The sequence below is a fragment of the Bufo bufo genome, chromosome 2 (assembly GCF_905171765.1).
Source record: "Bufo bufo chromosome 2, aBufBuf1.1, whole genome shotgun sequence".
Lineage (NCBI taxonomy): Eukaryota > Metazoa > Chordata > Amphibia > Anura > Bufonidae > Bufo > Bufo bufo.
Window position 1 is genome coordinate 784,832,740 of NC_053390.1, and position 19,245 is coordinate 784,851,984.

The 19,245-nt window shown below is 43.2% G+C and overlaps 1 protein-coding gene across 4 annotated transcripts in view; it reads right to left on the reverse strand.

Moving 5' to 3' along the window:
- DOK7 (docking protein 7) overlaps positions 1-19,245 on the reverse strand; it is a 144,131-nt gene that overhangs the window by 57,949 nt on the left and 66,937 nt on the right. For all 4 annotated transcript variants that reach the window (XM_040419171.1, XM_040419170.1, XM_040419168.1 and 1 more), the window contains exons 5-6: positions 12,832-12,951; positions 5,733-5,831 (exon numbers count right to left, since the gene is read on the reverse strand). In XM_040419171.1, the coding sequence (XP_040275105.1) occupies positions 5,733-5,831; positions 12,832-12,951 (219 nt within the window). The remainder of the gene's footprint in view (positions 1-5,732; positions 5,832-12,831; positions 12,952-19,245) is intronic.

Sequence of the window (19,245 nt, forward strand, 5' to 3'; positions counted from 1 at the left end):
GAAATACTGCCAGTGAGTTTTTGCGTTATAAATTTAGCGGCGTTCATTTTACACCATAAATAACACAATAACTTTATTCTCTGTGTCAGTATGATTACAGTGATACCAAATACATATAGGGGCACATTTATTAAGACCGGCATTTCAGATGCCAGTCTTAATAAACCCATAAGATGGCGCCGGCCTCTCCTTAACTTCGGTCCATCCAGCGCCAGATCTAAATGTAAGATGGCTTCCTTGCTGTCATACATTTAGATCAGTTTCTACTCCTGAAACAGGCATAGAAAATGGTAAATGAGACGGGCCTCCTGACCCCCACAGTTTTTCTCCTTTGCACAATAAACCTTATCTTAACCCCTTACCCAATACGCCTTTTTAAGGCGGTCACTAAGGGGCCTTAAGCTGGGCCGTTGCCTTTTCATGGCGGCCCGGTCACATGAGAGCCGTGCTCCTGCTCTAACAGCCGGGACCGAAAGGGCTGTTCAACCCCTTACATGCTGCAGGCAATGGCACCCGCCGCATGTAAGCAGTGACAGAGGGAGCGCACTCCCTCTGTCTCCCATTGCCCCGCCGCAAGGTTGCCAATGTGTGTATAGCCAGGCAGGGACCTGGTGTAGGCCCCAAGCCTGCTGTGAGTTTTGCCCAGGAGCCTACGTCTCTGGCGCAGCCGGCTGGTCAAAGTCAGTATAGCACTGACATTAAAATGCATTGCGTTATAGGGATGGTGCATTGTATTTTAGAAGAAATCTAAATATTGCCTGTTATAGTCCCCTTGTGGGACTACTAGTGGTTAAAAAAGTAAAAAAAAAAAAACATTTCTTAAATTTTAAAAAATCTAAGAAAAAAAATACTACATAAATATCATGTAAATTATCCCCTATAGTAAATGCCGTAAAAAAAACAAAATTGCCAGAATTATTCATTTATTCTTAATTGCCACGAAAAAAACTTAATTACAAGGGATCAAAAAGTGTTATTTACCCCAAAATGATACCAATGAAAATTACGAGTTGTCCCACAAAAATCAAGCCTTCACACAACTCCATAGAATAAAATAGAAAAGTGTACAGGTCTTGGGATCAGGCGATGCAAAAAGATTGTCTTCTTTTTTTTTAAAAAAAGGGGTTTTATTGCACAAAAGTAGTAAAACTTAAAAAAAACTATATGTATTTGGTATCACTGTAATTGTACTGACCCAGAGAATAAAGATATGTTATTTATGCCGAAAAATGAACGCCGAAAAAATCTGTGGCAGTATGTCGGGTATATAAAGCAAATGCTTTTTATATATATATATATATATATATATATATATAAAAATGTAACGGATCAAATGAAAAATTATGCAAATGATATTGATCCGCAAGATGGACATAAACTTCTCAAAAAGAGTTCAATCGAGAACCTGATTATTTTGTGCAATCAGAAAAACAGGGTAAAAGTATCTATGCAAAAATATAAATGGTTTATTTTACAATAGCTTAAAATACAATCAAAAACTAATCAATGTAAATTTCAATAATATACAATGATATGCAGTACCCAGAATTCGCCACTATATGATGCCAACAAAACACAACTCAACCAACACAAGAATATTATACAATATGGTTTTAAAATTGTGAGAGATATAAAATCAATGGATTATGCGCAAAACTCAATCAAGAAAATGACAGATACGAGCCCTTGCTGTGCCCAAAATGATGACCAATCTCAGATATGGGGTAGTATTGGAACAAAACTTATAAATTATTGGCTTGATATCTAACTAGAGAATATAAAGATTCCCAACAAAGAGTTTCTCCAATATTATCCCCTTTATTCAGTTATATGCATCGTAACTGAAATCAGAGAAAATATTGATGTAGCAACTAACGTTACACGTCCGCAAATGAGCGGGTATCTGGCTAAGTATCAAGACAATTAATTTAGATCAATACTACATAAAACAAAAATATACATTACCCAAGGGTCAAGTGATGTGCAGAGTCTTGGGGCAGTCATCTCTCAAGAGTTTTTCCGATAATCCAAATCTCTCTCCAGAGATCTCCCTTTCTTTCTTTCTTTGTTTTTTCTTTCCGTCTTTTTTTTTCTCTTTTTGGTATCTGGTTTCTTAACCCAAAACTTATCAGATGAACACACCCTCCTAGTTTGGAACTTTCCAATCATTGTTGGATGGGCGTGTGCATTGATAAGGAGCGTGACGTCATAATACTACCCAGAATGCACTTTTGCTACTGGTGTAGTATTAACTGCTCATATCTAGGTGGCACTGTTGTATAAGCATCATACTATTAAGGGTTAACTCATACATGCCTGATATTTTCAATACTACACACCTCTGACATCTGAAGGCCTTGTCTTAGAGCCGAGGGACAAACTTTGATACATGAATGTATACTTTGAGGAACATCTAGACAATTTTCACACTGGAATTCATGTCCAGATAACAAATACAATGAAGCCTCTACATCTGCAGGTGCCGTGTATCTTCTGTCTAAATGTATAATATATTGTTACAATAACACTAGCTCTTTGAACGGCACAGTAATCTTCCCATGGACTTACTTCGGCCTACATGAAAATCCATACAAAATAGTGAATATAAATCAACATTGCTCTTAAAGGCAATGAATACCCATTATAATTTAAATAAGTAGATATAACTGTTAACACTCATGAAAAAGCACAAGTATTGCTGTTTTTTCCCATCTCCCTCCCAGAAAGACTAAATAAAAGGAAATCAAAAAGTTACATGTACCCAAGAATGGCACTATTAAAAACTATAACTTGTCCCACAAAAAAAAGCCCTAAGGCTGGGTTCACACGGGCGTGTCCGGATTAGGTCCGGATGCGTCCCGGTGCATTGCGGCAAACCCGCGCGAGTAGGAATGCAATTGCAGTCAGTTTTGACTGCGATTGCGTTCCGATGTTCAGTTTATATCGCGCGGGTGCAATGTTTTTTGCACGCGCGTGATAAAAAACCGACTATGGTACCCAGACCCGAACTTCTTCACAGAAGTTCAGGTTTGGGTTAGTTGTAGTGTAGATTGTATTATTTTACCTTATAACATGGTTATAAGGGGAAATAATAGCATTCTGCATACAGAATGCATGGTAGGTGATCAATTGAGGGTTAAAAAAAAATAAAGAAAATTAACTCACCTCGTCCGCGTAGTTCCCGGTCTCTTTTTTACTTTAATGATGAACTACAGGCTAGGACCTGTGGTGACATCAGATCACATGCTCCAATCACATGGTCCATCAACACGGTGATGGACCATGTGATTGGAGCATGTGATCTGACGTCACCAAAGGTCCTTTAGCCGACAGCTCATCAGAAGAGACTGGGAACTACGCGATCAAGAGGAGAAGGTGAGTTAATTTGTGTATTTTTTTTTAACCCCTCCAGCGCTATTTTACTAAGCATTCTGTATTCAGAATGCTATTATTTTCCCTTATAACCATGTTATAAGGGAAAATAATACAGTGAATAGACTGTCACCTAGCAACCATGCGTGAAAATCGCACCGCATCCGCACTTGCTAGCGGATGCTTGCGATTTTCACGCAACCCCATTCACTTCTATGGGGCCTGCGTTGCGTGAAAAACGCAGAATATAGAGCATGCTGCGATTTTCACGCAACGCACAAGTGATGCGTGAAAATCATCGCTCATCTGAACAGCCCCATTGAAATGAATGGGTCCGGATTCAGTGCGGGTGCAATGCGTTCACCTACCGCATTGCACCCGCGCAGAAATCTCGCCCGTGTGAAAGGGGCCTATTACAGCTACTTAAATGGAAAAATAAAAAATGTATAGCTCTTGGAAGGCGACAATGAAAAAAGGAGGAAAAACGCTTAGTTGGTAAGGCCCAAAACAGGCTGGTCACTAAGATTTCCGCACGGGTGCAATGCGTGAGGTGAACGCATTGCACCCGCACTGAATCCGAACCCATTCATTTCTATGGGGCTGTGCACATGAGCGGTGATTTTAACGCATCACTTGTGCATTGCGTGAAAATCGCAGCATGCTCCTCTTTGTGCGTTTTTCACGTAACGCAGGCCCCATAGAAATGAATGGGGTTGCGTGAAAATCGCAAGTAAGTGCGGATGCAGTGCGATTTTCACGCACGGTTGCTAGGAGACGATCGGGATGGGGACCCGATCATTATTATTTTCCCTTACAACATGGTTATAAGGGAAAATAATAGCATTCTGAATACAGAATGCAAAGTAAAATAGCCTGCTTGGACACACTAGAGGCAGGCCTGGGCCTTCACTAGGCCCTGGCTTGCCTGCCCTGACATGGGCACTCCGCAATTTCTTTTGCGGGGTGCTGATGGAAAACTGAGAGTGTCTGCTCCCTTTGTGGCAGCTGACATGCCTATTGCCCACGTACACTATTGCACCAGTTTGCAGCTTGCTTTCCTGTACAGACAGGAGGTAAGTCTCTCTTGTGTGGCTGACTTCCTGCAAACTATAGGATTGCATTAGTATCTATGAAATCCCTCCTGGCACGTATCTCAGACATCTTTAATTCTCACCAACCTCCACCCCTCCTTTCCTCTGTATGTGCCCCAGGTATAGAGTGCTTTTCTATCTAGGAACCAGGAGGGCAGTGATATAGTAAATATGTTTCTACGATGGTTAGCTGCAGATATATTAACCCCACTGAATTACCCTGCCTTTCTATACTATCTGTGAGTGCTGTGTGAAGAATCGCCAGTAGTTTTATGAAATGCAGCTACACACTGCTTTCCCCTGCCTCCTATTTATAAGAGCTGGCAGACAGAAACCTATCACAAGCAGGAGTCAGCGAAGGCAGGCTGAAGCTTCGTTACATTCACTGCGACACTGCAGTGTATGTCAGGGGCAGAAGTTCTATGTCACTAATCGGTCACTTGCTGCCCTTACAGCAAGCGGGTGTAGTTTGAAGAGACTCCGCGTCCCCTGTTTCTGCAAAGCCAGAGGCATCATGGGAAATGAATGCTGCATTAGAGGAACCATATTAGAAGGGAGACAGGAGCCAAGATGGCAGACAACCCATACATAGTACATCAATAAAACAGGTATACACAAGAGCCTTTATATTATTCTTCATAATCACTTATGTTGCACTATATAGGTTATAAAAAATGCTGTAGTGAGTGCTCCTTTAAAGGGGTCCTGGACATGTCAGACCGCTATGATCTCCACCAATCAACACAATGAATTTATCCTATCACTGCAATCATTATAGGATATACTGCACTTTTTTTCCCCCAGGAACAGCTCCACTGTAGCTGTGGTTGAGAACGACTGCTCCTTGACAGATCGATGCATGCATGCTACAATACCCTTATGTTGCCCTCACGTGTCTTTAGTTTACCATTGACAGGGGTACCTTTCTGCTGCCTGAGGCGAAAACTGAAACGGTGCCCCCCCCCCTCCAATGCCATTTTCTTTACCTAACCCCTTTGTCTCAATTAAACACTCATTGCCCATGGCCCTTTGGCTGCCCCTCGCTTGCCTCCCCTACCTGGTGCTGCCTAAGGCGATAGCCTCACCTGGCCTCATTGGTGGTGCACCCTTGACCGTTGACTTAAACTATCACCCAGTATGACTTTGCTGGTGGCTAGATGGCTATTTGTAAATTAACTAAATTCTACATGGTAGCTGAAGCTCCTCCTGCCCACCCCAATGGTTGATGGCTTTCTTTATATCTTTCATATATTGTATCTTGTAGCTTACCTCCTAGGCTAAGATGAGAGAGCAGGCTGAGTCGTTTCTCCAGCTGTAGGGTCTCATGTGCCACCCTTTCTTCCATATAAGCGGGGTTTAAATTTGGATCTTTAAAAAGAAAACAAAAGGTCAGGTCACTTCAATGGCATAAAAGGGTTTTATACCTTAACTACGGAATTATGTGTTCTAAAATATTAGCAGATCTGTTCAAAACTATAGTAGTCAACGGCAGGAATACAAATTCCCATAGCTACCAAACCGCACTGACTATGGGCTACAAACATGGGTTTTCATTTCTACTACTAGTCACACATCCAAAACAGAATAGGAGGAGATCTACTAACAGAAATGGATCTCAATTACACTTTAACCCTTTAACCCATTGCCTTTTTACAGTGGTCACTAAGGAGCCTTTTAGTGGTGGCCCAGTCTTAGCAACGCATGGGTCTCCTGTGCAGTGGAGATTGTGGGCTCAGTTCTCACATGAAAGCCGGGCTCCTGCTCTAATGGCCCCGATCAGCAAAAGCGCCAGTCTGGGCTGTTTAACCCCTTAGTAGCCGCCGTCTGTCTCCTATTGGCACCCCACAAATGTGATTATAGGGTGTCGATGTCTGTGTACGACAGCGTGGGGCCTAATGAAGCCCCAGGCCTGCCTGCAGCATTTACCATCAGCCAGTGCTTCTCTTGTGCACCCTGATAGTGACTTTTACGCTGGGTTCACACCTGAGGAGCGCTCTGTATGCACAATTTTATCGGGCGTTTACTATTCGCGGCCGGCAACAAGCAAACGCCCATTGTCGCGTGTTCCCGGAAGTCTATGTACGGGAAAGCGCGACAATACGCCCCAAAGAAGCTCCTATACTTCTAGGGGCGTAGGGCGTTTTACAGCGTGTTCGTACGCGCTGTAAAACACTCAGGTGAGAACCACGCCCATAGGGAATCATTTGTTCTTGCCTGTTGAGCGTTTTACAGCGCGTAGGAACGCGCTGTAAAACGCTCAGGTGTGAACCCAGCGTTAGTATAGCACTTACAGTACAATACATTGCACTTCATAAGTTGAAGAATGTACACTGCTCAAAAAAATAAAGGGAACACTTAAACAACACAATGTAACTCCAAGTCAATCACACTTCTGTGAAATCAAACTGTCCACTTAGGAAGCAACACCGAGTGACAATCAATTTCACATGCTGTTGTGCAAATGGGATAGACAACAGGTGGAAATTATAGGCAATTAGCAAGACACCCCCAATAAAGGAGTGGTTCTGCAGGTGGTAACCACAGACCACTTCGCAGTTCCTATGCTTCCTGGCTGGTGTTTTGGTCACTTTTGAATGCTGGCGGTGCTTTCACTCTAGTGGTAGCATGAGACGGAGTCTACAACCCACACAAGTGGCTCAGGTAGTGCAGCTTATCCAGGATGGCACATCAATGCGAGCTGTGGCAAGAAGGTTTGCTGTGTCTGTCAGTGTAGTGTCCAGAGCATGGAGGCGCTACCAGGAGACAGGCCAGTACATCAGGAGACGTGGAGGAGGCCGTAGGAGGGCAACAACCCAGCAGCAGGACCGCTACCTCCGCCTTTGTGCAAGGAGGAACAGGAGGAGCACTGCCAGAGCCCTGCAAAATGACCTCCAGCAGGCCACAAATGTGCATGTGTCTGCTCAAACGGTCAGAAAAAGACTCCATGAGGGTGATATGAGGGCCCGACGTCCACAGGTGGGGGTTGTGCTTACAGCCCAACACCGTGCAGGACGTTTGGCATTTGCCAGAGAACACCAAGATTGGCAAATTCGCCACTGGCGCCCTGTGCTCTTCACAAATGAAAGCAGGTTCACACTGAGCACATGTGACAGATGTGACAGAGTCTGGAGACGCCGTGGAGAACATTCTGCTGCCTGCAACATCCTCCAGCATGACCGGTTTGGCATTGGGTCAGTAATGGTGTGGGGTGGCATTTCTTTCGAGGGCCGCACAGCCCTCCATGTGCTCGCCAGAGGTAGCCTGACTGCCATTAGGTACCGAGATGAGATCCTCAGACCCCTTGTGAGACCATATGCTGGTGCGGTTGGCCCTGGGTTCCTCCTAATGCAAGACAATGCTAGACCTCATGTGGCTGGAGTGTGTCAGCAGTTCCTGCAAGACGAAGGCATTGATGCTATGGACTGGCCCGCCCGTTCCCCAGACCTGAATGGGACTAAATGGTTAAACAAAAAAAGTTTTAAATTTTTTTATTTTAATAAAAGAATACCTTTTTCCATTGAAAAAAGCTTTTAAATGAAAAAAATAAAAATAAATAAAATCCACCCCCCAATGTTTTTATCACCCTCATAAAAATTACTTTCAATACATTAAACTATCTACTCCCATCCCTATGTTATCACCCACACGCTTGGGACCCCCCAAAATAACGGTTCAAAAATGTAGTTGACACTAGGATAAAGAATTCTCTTCATACATAAGAAACAATATACAACACAAGGAGAAGTCCTAAGATTGTTAGTAAATTCATTTATTACTATTTATTATCATTATTATTATTATTATTACCAGATATAGTAATAGTATAACTATTGTTATTAGTTATTTTTTTTAGTTGCTGTTATGCTATAAATTACTACCGTATATTATTATTATTGTTATTATTATTATTATTATTATTATTAATAATGCTAGTCATTTCATTTATTACATTTTTTTATTTTTTTTATATTATTACCAGTAGCAGATGTATTAGCAGTAGTAGAAGTATTAATAGTATAATTATTATTAGTTATTTATTATTACTGTTGTTGCTGTAACAACTGCTAATTATTACCACACTATTATTATTATTATTATTACTATTCATTTATTACATTATCATCATCATTATTATTACCAGTAGTAAAAGTAGTAATAGTGTAATTACTGTTGTTAGTTATTTTTTATTATTGTTGTTGCAGTTACAACTGCTATTTATTACTACAATATTCATTATTATTATTATTATCATTAACAATAATAATTGTTATTACCATTATTATTAATCATTTCATTTATTACACTACCACTAGTAGAACTAGTAATAGCCTAATTATTATTGCTATAAGTTACGTTCTATTATTGCTGTTACAATTACTATTTCTTGCCCCACTATTAATTAGTATTATTAATCATTTCGTTTATTACATTATTATTACCACTAGTAGAACTAGCAATAGTCTAATTATTATTGTTATTAGTTATTTTCTAATATTTCTTGCTCCACTATTAATTACTATCATGACTATTAATCCAGGCAGTGAAGATGTCTAGGACATTCTAAACATGAAATAAATGCAATTACCACTCGCTTCTGCATTGGGAGCTATATATAGCAGGTGGTAATTCTTCCTGAATGTTCCCTTCTTCATTTATTTACTTTGCACACCCCCCGCTGCTCCATCTGTAACCTTACACCCTTTAGGATAGTGAGACTCCAGTATACATATATATCCACATGCAGTGCACTCAGTAATAACACATGCAGTATGGCTCTCACACCCAAATGCAAAGCAGAAAGGTCTTTGTTTAGTTAGTCTTTAGTTGCATTTTTGTATGAAACAGAAAAGTTATGTAAGCAAAGGAGGTAATGGCGGCCGGGTCCCTGCTGGACATCAGTTCTTATGTTCTCGCAGCTCCACGGTGCATGGATTTCAATAAGTGTGCCCAGCTGCCACAGCCGGAGATTTTTCAGCTTACTGCGGGGAAATTGCTGGGTATTCCCAGAAATCACTTGTTTACATGATAGTTTTTGGAATCTGTTACATTGAAAGCGCAGCGCAGCGTGTTATAGAGCGGGAGGAGCTGAGCCATGTTAGTAAGTAGGGGTGATGAGCAAAGTATTGGAAAATTACAAAAAAATGTGCTTTGTTACAAATTACTTCATCATGAAGCACATTTCTTTGTAGGTCGTGGGTGCAATGACAGGGAATGCGATTGCGCCGCGCCCTGACATTGTACCCCCTCAGATGCCGCCTTCATGTAATAAAAAATTAATTAAAATCATACTTACTTCATCCATTTGATTGCAAAGAACTGGCCGCCGCCATCTTGATTGAAGATCCAGCGCGAAATCTTGCCCGGCCGTTGATGACGTCACCACGTGGGCCGGCGTGGTGACTTCATACATCAACGCACATGGGATTTCACTCAATCAAGATGACGGTGGCCGGCTCTTCGCGCTCAAACAGATGCAGTAAGTATGATTTTTTATTTATTTTTTTACCGCCATTTCAGGGACATCGATTCATTACCATGAAGCATGAGGGAATTCGGCTTCGCAGCTAATCAAATTTGGCTCGTCAATTCGTTCAACACTAGTAAGTAGCACCTGCAGTTTTGTCTTTACAAGGCATCTGTCAGCAGTTTTGTCCCTATGACACTGGCTGACCTGTTACATGTGCTCTTGGCAGCTGAAGACATCTGTGTTGGTCCCATGTTCATATGTGCCCGCATTACTGAGAAAAATGAGGTTTTATATATGCAAATGAGCTTCTAGGAGCAACGGGGGCGTTACCATTACACCTAGAGGCTCTGCTCTCTCTACAACTGCTGTGTCCTCTGCACTTTCATTATTAGGACCAGGTATGATCACTTTTACACTGCCTGGTCCTGTCAATCCAAGTGTGTGGCAGTTGCAGGGAGAGCAGAGTCTCTAGGTGTAACGGCAACACCCCCTGTTGCTCCTAGAGGCTCATTTGCATATAGCAAAACATTATTTTTCTCAGCAACGAGGGCACATATGAACGTGGGACCAACACAGCAATAAATGAGCATTATCTTGTAGGGTTATTGGCATAGCATAACTGAGAGGAGCAAGGCTGTACGTGTCAGAGATACAATCCATGCAGCATTTATGGGTCTGAGCCATGAGGGGAGAAGACCTAACTCGAGCTTTTCCTCTCCTCTTTCCTAAAGGGTGTTGCGATTGCACAGGGCTATCCTTTCAGACAAGTTAGGGGAAACAGCCAAGGGTTTACTGGGAATAAGAGGGTGAAGGGACAACAAGCTTTGGACCATCCTGGCCCAGAGTGGGGGGGAGTGAGTGAAGCAGGACCAGTATGAAGCAGGACCAGCAAGGGGCCCCATTTTGGACTTTGTTAGTGAGCCCTCTCTTCACTGGATCAGCGCATGTGCAAGAACACACCTTTTCCCATCTCGATGTTAATAGATGGAATGTATAGATGCAATCTATACTAAAAAATAACATTTGTTCGCACGCTCATTAGAACCATTTTTTTGGGCAATTGCAAGAGATGAGCGAAGATCTTCAAAATTTGATTTGGCTTTTACAAAAAAAAAAACACTTTGTGACGAATTACTTCGTCAGGAAGCGCATTTCTTTGTAAGTAGCGGGTGCAATGACAGCAGTGATTTTGCAACCCCCCCCCCCCCCCCCTTCGTCATTGTCCCCCTCAGATGCCACGATCATGGATCTGATCGTAAAAATGCAGTGTAAAATTAACAGACCAATAAATTAAATCATACTTACTGTGGCGAAACCAACCTCGCCACTGGGTTTTGGAGAGGCCTGTTTACCAGCCTCTTGCCTCAGGATTATGGCCCATACTAACTTTAAAGGAGAAGACAGACCGGCCGCACAGCTTAAATCTGTCTTTGGAATTGTATTTTGTTATGTGAGGGTACCCAGATAGCTAATATTATTGTATTCGTGTATTCTGAGTGCCATTCACCTAATAATATGCACTCAGACTTGAGCTATCTGGGATATGTTAAATGTCTGTGTTTGCTGTGGGGGTGTGACATTGTGTGTTTGGGTGGTGATTTCTGTCCTGTTGTCCCCACGTGTGTATTGGCGATTTCCCTTTGTCCTGATAGATAATTGAATTGCTCCTCGGGTGTCTCCAGGGCAGAGAGGAGGAAACCATGATGCATTGTGGGGATGTATTGTGTCTGTGTATCCTGAGTTGCTACGTATCTGTCCTGTGTCACAGTCTTCCTTCTGGTCCCCTAGGGGCGTGTCCACCAGATGGGGACCTGCATAATACGGGTGGGTAGCCCTCAATAAAGAGTGCTGCTTTATACCTTCATGAAGTTTTGGCTCATGTTTGGGGAATGCGATAACTACACTCTTGGGGATCACAATACTCCCCTGAGTAGAAGCTCTTGTAAGAGCTTGTTCATGGTTCCTGCTCTCTGGATGTAGGAGAGGTTCACCCACTGGAGCCTGGAGCCTTGTCGTAGGTCCAGGGTGGGTAGCAGACGGCGAGACCTCCACCAAGCTTCGGCGGTTCGTGGGGTCTGCAGCGCTGACGGTGTCAAGTGGAGTGCTTGGAGTCCTCTCGAAGCACTAGTAGCATCTATCGACGGAGGTACCCGGTCGGGGTGCTAGGCGTTCCGTTACACTTACTTCCTCCATTTGCTCGCAACGGGACAGCCGCCATCTTGCTTGAAGATCTGGCGGGCGAAATCTCACATGGCCCGAGATGACATATCCCGTGCACAGGATTTTAGCCGAGATCATCAATCAAGATTAGGGATGAGCGAATCGACTTCGGATGAAACATCCGAAGTCGATTCGCATAAAACTTTGTTCCAATACTGTACGGAGAACACTTTGAACTGAACCCGAGTTCGGGAAATGGTTTCTTACAGTAGAAATAAATTTATAAAGTTATTACCCGAAGTCTTGCAAGACTTCGCGAAGCAATAACTTCGGCTCATTGGAGCCAATACATTCTAATACTGTACGGAGCTCCTGCCCCGTAAAGTATTGGAACAAAGTTTTATGAGAATCGACTTCGGATGTATCATCCGAAGTCGATTCGCTCATCCCTAACCAAGATGGCAGCGGCCAGCCTGTTGCGATCAAATGGAGGAAGCAAGTATGATTTTTTTGTTTTTTTTACATTATTTCAGGTTAAATCAATTTGCTACAAAGAAGCACGAGGAAATTCGGCTTTGCGGCGAATGAAATTTATCCTGAAATTTGGATTGAATTCCACTTCGTCGGATTAGATTCGCTTAACACTAGCAATTGCATTCATTCACTGTTACCGTGCAACAAAAACAAAATGCGATAAATGAATGCAAAATAATGTTACATTTTTTCAATTTCAATATTAACCTGGCAGCACCGGGCGCAGCCCGAATGGACCTTTCGTTGGAGAGATGCCACGAACGATACAGTCAAATAGGAAACTGATCTGATCTCCTTCCGTACAGGAGAGGAAAAACACTCCGGCCCCTGTGGAGAGAATTCCATCATTAGTCATTTCTTTCGGTTATTTTCCTTCAAAACAAATTCAGTCTTTCTCAAGGAACATTCCCTTTGTTGACCCAAATCCCTTTGATTTAGTGACCCTAACTTTTTAATTTGTTTGACTACCGAAAATAATTTTTGTGATGTTTTTGACTTGTCACTTAGGACTTTTTATTAGCATGGGTTTTTAGAGATTTTATTTTTTTCTCTCCTTAGGTTTAATATGGGGGAAACCGCTAATTCTTATTAAAAAGTCATTTTTTTAATTATAGCTTTTTATTTCTTATAAATTAATGATGGCAGTGGATTACCTATTTTGTGTTGATCGTTTTGAGATATAACAGGTATAGGTTTGAGTGAACGGGGCAACTATGGTGACGGTTTCTGTTCGCGACGGCATTTTAATTTTTTATTATTTATTTGTAAAAAATTATTTGTATGTTTTAAAAAAAATTTTGCTTATATTTTAATTTATTTTTGCCACATAATATGTCCCCCAAGACCTTTGGAGGACACTGACTCTCCCTCCCTGTGCTCATGCAGCGGCACAGGAGAAGGCAAGAGCGATCATAAACCGCTCCTGTCTTCTCCTCAGGGTCCCCGCTGTGTCTGACAGCCAGGACCCGACCTGCTCCTGCTAGATTGCAGGAGCTTTAATCCCAGCGCCGTACAGCGCTGGGATTAAAGTGCTGCCTGAACGTTTATATACGTGCTATCTGCACGGGTATGTGCAGATAGGACGTACTGTATATAGCCAGTGGGCAGTCGGCAAGGGGTTAAAGTGGTTATCATACAAATTTAAAACGATTTTATTTATCTAGAGGACTTTCTTCCCTTTTTGTGGGCGGGCAGCAGCTCATCAGACACCTTCATCTCCCAAGATGCATTGCAATTAGCTCCTGTTAACCCCTTCCTCCCCTGCATAGAAAATAGTCGCTCACATATGGACACAGAGTTACATATATGTAATGCTCCCCAATTATTTATATATTAGCAACCATCTTATGTGTTACTATATTATCTTATTATTTATTCCTAATTTATATTTTGGGTTTTTACATTTTGTTGATTTCTGTGGTAATGTGGGCAATGCAGCTCCAATCAATATGAAATAAAACACAGGTGCAGGCTACCATGATGAACGAACCCTCCATGTAGTAACACACTGCTCCATGAGCACCTGCAAACACTGGAGACATGGATTATTATACAGTAATTCTGAATTGCATTACTGCTATACTTACCATGGCTTCTGCAGATGGGACATTACACTATCTTGCGTGTCCTGGATGCTTCATTCTGACAATTGGTAAGGATTCTGGCAGTCAAACAGTCCGGTACGTCACATGAGTACATTGCTCCCCCCATTTATTGCTCCAATTGCTCTTATTGATTTCTTTTTAAGCTGGCAGCTTGGGGGAAGAGTCCTTTCTGCTGTAGCTCTCTCCCTGTCAAAGCTATTGGGGGAGTGTCCTTTCTGCTGCAGCTCTCTCCCTGTCACAGCTCAGGGGGTCTGTCTTTTGTCAGGGAGCATGCCCTTTCTGCTGCAGCTCTCTCCCTGTCACAGCTCAGGGGGTCTGTCTTTTGTCAGGGAGCATGCCCTTTCTGTTGCAGCTCTCACCCTGTCACAGCTCAGAGGGTCTGTCTTTTGTCAGGGAGCATGCCCATTCTGCTGCAGCTCTCTCCCTGTCACAGCTCAGGGGGTCTGTCTTTTGTCAGGGAGCATGCCCTTTCTGCTGCAGCTCTCTCCCTGTCACGGCTCAAGGGGTCTGTCTTTTGTCAGGGAGCATGCCCATTCTGCTGCAGCTCTCTCCCTGTCACAGCTCAGGGGGTCTGTCTTTTGTCAGGGAGCATGCCCTTTCTGCTGCAGCTCTCTCCCTGTCACAGCTCAGGGGGTCTGTCTTTTGTCAGGGAGCATGCCCTTTCTGTTGCAGCTCTCACCCTGTCACAGCTCAGAGGGTCTGTCTTTTGTCAGGGAGCATGCCCATTCTGCTGCAGCTCTCTCCCTGTCACAGCTCAGGGGGTCTGTCTTTTGTCAGGGAGCATGCCCTTTCTGCTGCAGCTCTCTCCCTGTCACGGCTCAAGGGGTCTGTCTTTTGTCAGGGAGCATGCCCATTCTGCTGCAGCTCTCTCCCTGTCACAGCTCAGGGGGTCTGTCTTTTGTCAGGGAGCATGCCCTTTCTGCTGCAGCTCTCTCCCTGTCACAGCTCAGGGGGTCTGTCTTTTGTCAGGGAGCATGCCCTTTCTGCTGCAGCTCTCTCCCTGTCACAGCTCAGGGGGTCTGTCTTTTGTCAGGGAGCATGCCCTTTCTGCTGCAGCTCTCTCCCTGTCACAGCTCAGGGGGTCTGTCTTTTGTCAGGGAGCATGCCCTTTCTGCTGCAGCTTTCTCCCTGTAACAGCTCAGGGGGTCTGTCTTTTGTCAGGGAGCATGCCCTTTCTGCTGCAGCTCTCACCCTGTCACAGCTCAGAGGGTCTGTCTTTTGTCAGGGAGCATGCCCTTTCTGCTGCAGCTCTCTCCCTGTAACTGTCACAGTTTCTAACTGTAGATAGGGATGGTGGCAGTTGGATGAAGAAGGATGGAATTGGATACATCTGGTGGTAGTTTGTGGCAGAGGGAGGGAACTGACCATGTTCAACCACCCAGTGTATAATGTAATGGAAAAATGAATCCAGCCAGCAAAGGAGGCAATATGGACAATCACAATACATTAGTAAGTGCCTAGTTCTAACTTTCTCTACATGATAAATGCTATTTGCTGAAGTGAGACAACCCCTTTAAGTAGCATCTGTTGACCGATATGCAGTATGTACATACATACTCTACAGGCTGAATCTTGGAGAAGTAATGGCTACATCCTCATATTAGAAGAGAACATCAATTATTATAAGCTGTACAAAGACATATGGAGTGAGGAGCCATCTATGGAACCATAGGTATGCTGTGTGTTGCCATATTGTGTTCTGTAACTGAGCATGTTCGACCAGCTCAGTGAGATGGACGAAAAATAAGGAAAAGAACAAACAGCAGGTGGCGCTATACAGATTTCATTGAATAGCGCACTGGCTATACAACATTCATTGGAATTCCAAAAAAATTCAGATCCAGTTGATGGTTTGAAAAATAGAGACTATGTTTCATGACACAATCCCTTTAAGGCATATTTTCCTATGGGAGGGTGCCTCAGCAGTAAGGTCCTAGCTTGCTTAGTCCTCCGAAAGAGGATTCTTTGAGTCAAAGTCACCACCCGATCTCCAGTAGGAACAGCTCCCCAAATCTAAGCTTCCTGTGAATGAGACATGAGGGACTATACTTTGATTGACTACAGTTCCATTTTGCAGTGGATCAGGCTTTCCAGAATATGTAAACCCAAACAGATCAGTCACGGTCCCTGGTTTGCGCCAGGGGAATAGATGTACTTCTCATTTACCTTCTAGGAGTCATCTCAACTATTCAAGCTGCCATGCTTAAATAAAGTAACAAGCTTTGCCAACCGCATGACAGGCCGGTATAATTAGCAATGTTTGTTACTGTCTTGTACATAGGTTAGATGAGCGCAGCACATAATTCACAATTTCTATTTGTGTTTTATATGGCCTAAATCCGAATAGTGGTAACAACAACACTGTAAAGGTATACACTAGCAACAACTAATGTTGCATTATCTGTTCGCCAGGGCGATTACGCTGGACGCCTCAGGGTCTAGAAGATGCAGCATGTCTTATTAAGGGAACTTTTCCCCTCGCCCACGTAATGAAGAGCTAGAAGTATACATTAAACATTCTGCTTGGAACAGAACAACCATCTGTCTCACACATGATATAGGAAACTGAAGAATGTATGTCGACGTGAGGGTCCCTAAACATTAAAATAGAATTGATTGTACTCCAGGAAGTCGGCATCCAGCGTGACTACATTACATCATTTTATTCCTTAAGAACTGCTGTAAACCATCTTGATTCATCAACTAAATCTGTATTTTTTACTATCTAAAACCAGATACAGTATATATATTTTTTTTATTATTTTCTGTATGATTAAGGGGGCAGCCATCTTGCTGTCAACAGCAGTCAAACATATGCTTTACAGCAGCCACATGGACATGGGAACCTATGGTCTTGTGATGACATTGACTTCTGGGAGTGTTGTGGGCATGCTCTGTGACTTGTACAGAGGTCACTATACAGAAAGAGAGAGGCGGTGCGCTCATGCAGATGCTGTGTGGAACCAAAGTTCAGAAGACAGCTGGGGAAGGTTTTCAAGCCTGTATAATGAAAGGCCCTTTCATTGGTTGTGCCTAAACTCCATGCACTGTAAGGACCTCCTAAACTCCATGCGCTGTAAGGACCTCCTAAACTCCATGCGCTGTAAGGACCTCCTAAACTCCATGCGCTGTAAGGACCTCCTAAACTCCATGCGCTGTAAGGACCTCCTAAACTCCATGCGCTGTAAGGACCTCCTAAACTCCATGCGCTGTAAGGACCTCCTAAACTCCATGCGCTGTAAGGACCTCCTAAACTCCATGCGCTGTAAGGACCTCCTAAACTCCATGCGCTGTAAGGACCTCCTAAACTCCATGCGCTGTAAGGACCTCCTAAACTCCATGCGCTGTAAGGACCTTGTGATGTCACAAGGTCACGTGAAAACCTTAGCCAGTCTCCTGAACTTTGGTTCCAAACAATGTGTCTTCAGACCGAAGTGGGGAAAACTAGCCACCAACTGTGTCCTGCTCACTTCAGCAAGAAAGAACTGTGCAGAAGGCTGCAAGCTCAAGTTACATAACAAAGCCAGCCCGTGACTGAGGGGTGGATATAAGAGGGGAGCAGCGTGATATCAGTAAACGCACTAGATTAAAACCCAAAGTGAGTCCAAGTCATTAGCTCCTTCCCGACCACCCCACGTAAATTTACGTTGGCGGTCGGGCAGTTAAAAATTCCGCCCACTCGGGCAGGAATTTGAAAATAATAATAATAAAAAAAGATAATGTCGATTGCATACATTTAACCCCTTAGATGCTGTGGTCAACTATGAACATGGCATCTGGGAGGCTAAAGACCTCCGGTCCATTTTTCCCCGGCGAGGATCGGGAAGTTGTGCAGAGCTGCCGCACATTGGTTCTTATGGAGAGCCTGCCAGGGCTCCATAGGAACACAGTGTAATCCTCATAGACCCCAATGCTAATGCATTGGGCTCTATGAGAAAATCAATCTAATCATTGCTTGCTATAGTTCCCTAGGAAATAAGCAAATAACATCATATCAGCATGGCTTCATGAGGGATCGGTCATGCCAAACTAATTTAATCAGTTTCTATGAGGAGGTAAGTTCTAGACTTGACAGCGGCGAATCAATGGATGTCGTATATCTGGACTTCTCCAAAGCATTTGACACTGTACCGCATAAAAGGTTAGTATATAAAATGAGAATGCTTGGACTGGGAGAAAACATCTGTATGTGGGTAAGTAACTGGCTCAATGATAGAAAACAGAGGGTGGTTATTAACGGTACACACTCAGATTGGGTCACTGTCACTAGTGGAGTATCACAGGGGTCAGTATTGGGCCCCATTCTCTTCAATATATTTATTAATGATCTTGTAGAAGGCTTGCACAGTAAAATATAAATTTTCGCAGATGACACTAAACTGTGTAAAGTAATTTACACAGAAGAGGACAGTATACTACTACAGAGGGATCTGGATAGATTGGAGGCTTGGGCAGATAAGTGGCAGATGAGAATGTAAAGTTATGCACATGGGAAGGAATAATGCAAGTCACCTGTACATACTAAATGGTAAAACACTGGGTAACACTGACATGGAAAAGGATCTAGGAATTGTAATAAACAGCAAACTAAGCTGCAAAAACCAGTGTCAGGCAGCTGCTGCCAAGGCCAATAAGATAATGGGTTGCATCAGAAGGGGCATAGATGCCCGTGATGAGAACATAGTCCTACCACTTTACAAATCACTAGTCAGACCACACATGGAGTACTGTGTACAGTTCTGGGCTCCTGTAAACAAGGCAGACATAGCAGAGCTGGAGAGGGTCCAGAGGAGGGCAACTAAAGTAATAACTGGAATGGGGCAACTACAGTACCCTGAAAGATTATCAACATTAGGGTTATTCACTTTAGAAAAAAGACGACTGAGGGGAGATCTAATTACTATGTATAAATATATCAGGGGTCAGTGCAGAGATCTCTCCCATCATCTATTTATCCCCAGGACTGTGACTGTGACGAGGGGACATCCTCTGCGTCTGGAGGAAAGAAGGTTTGTAC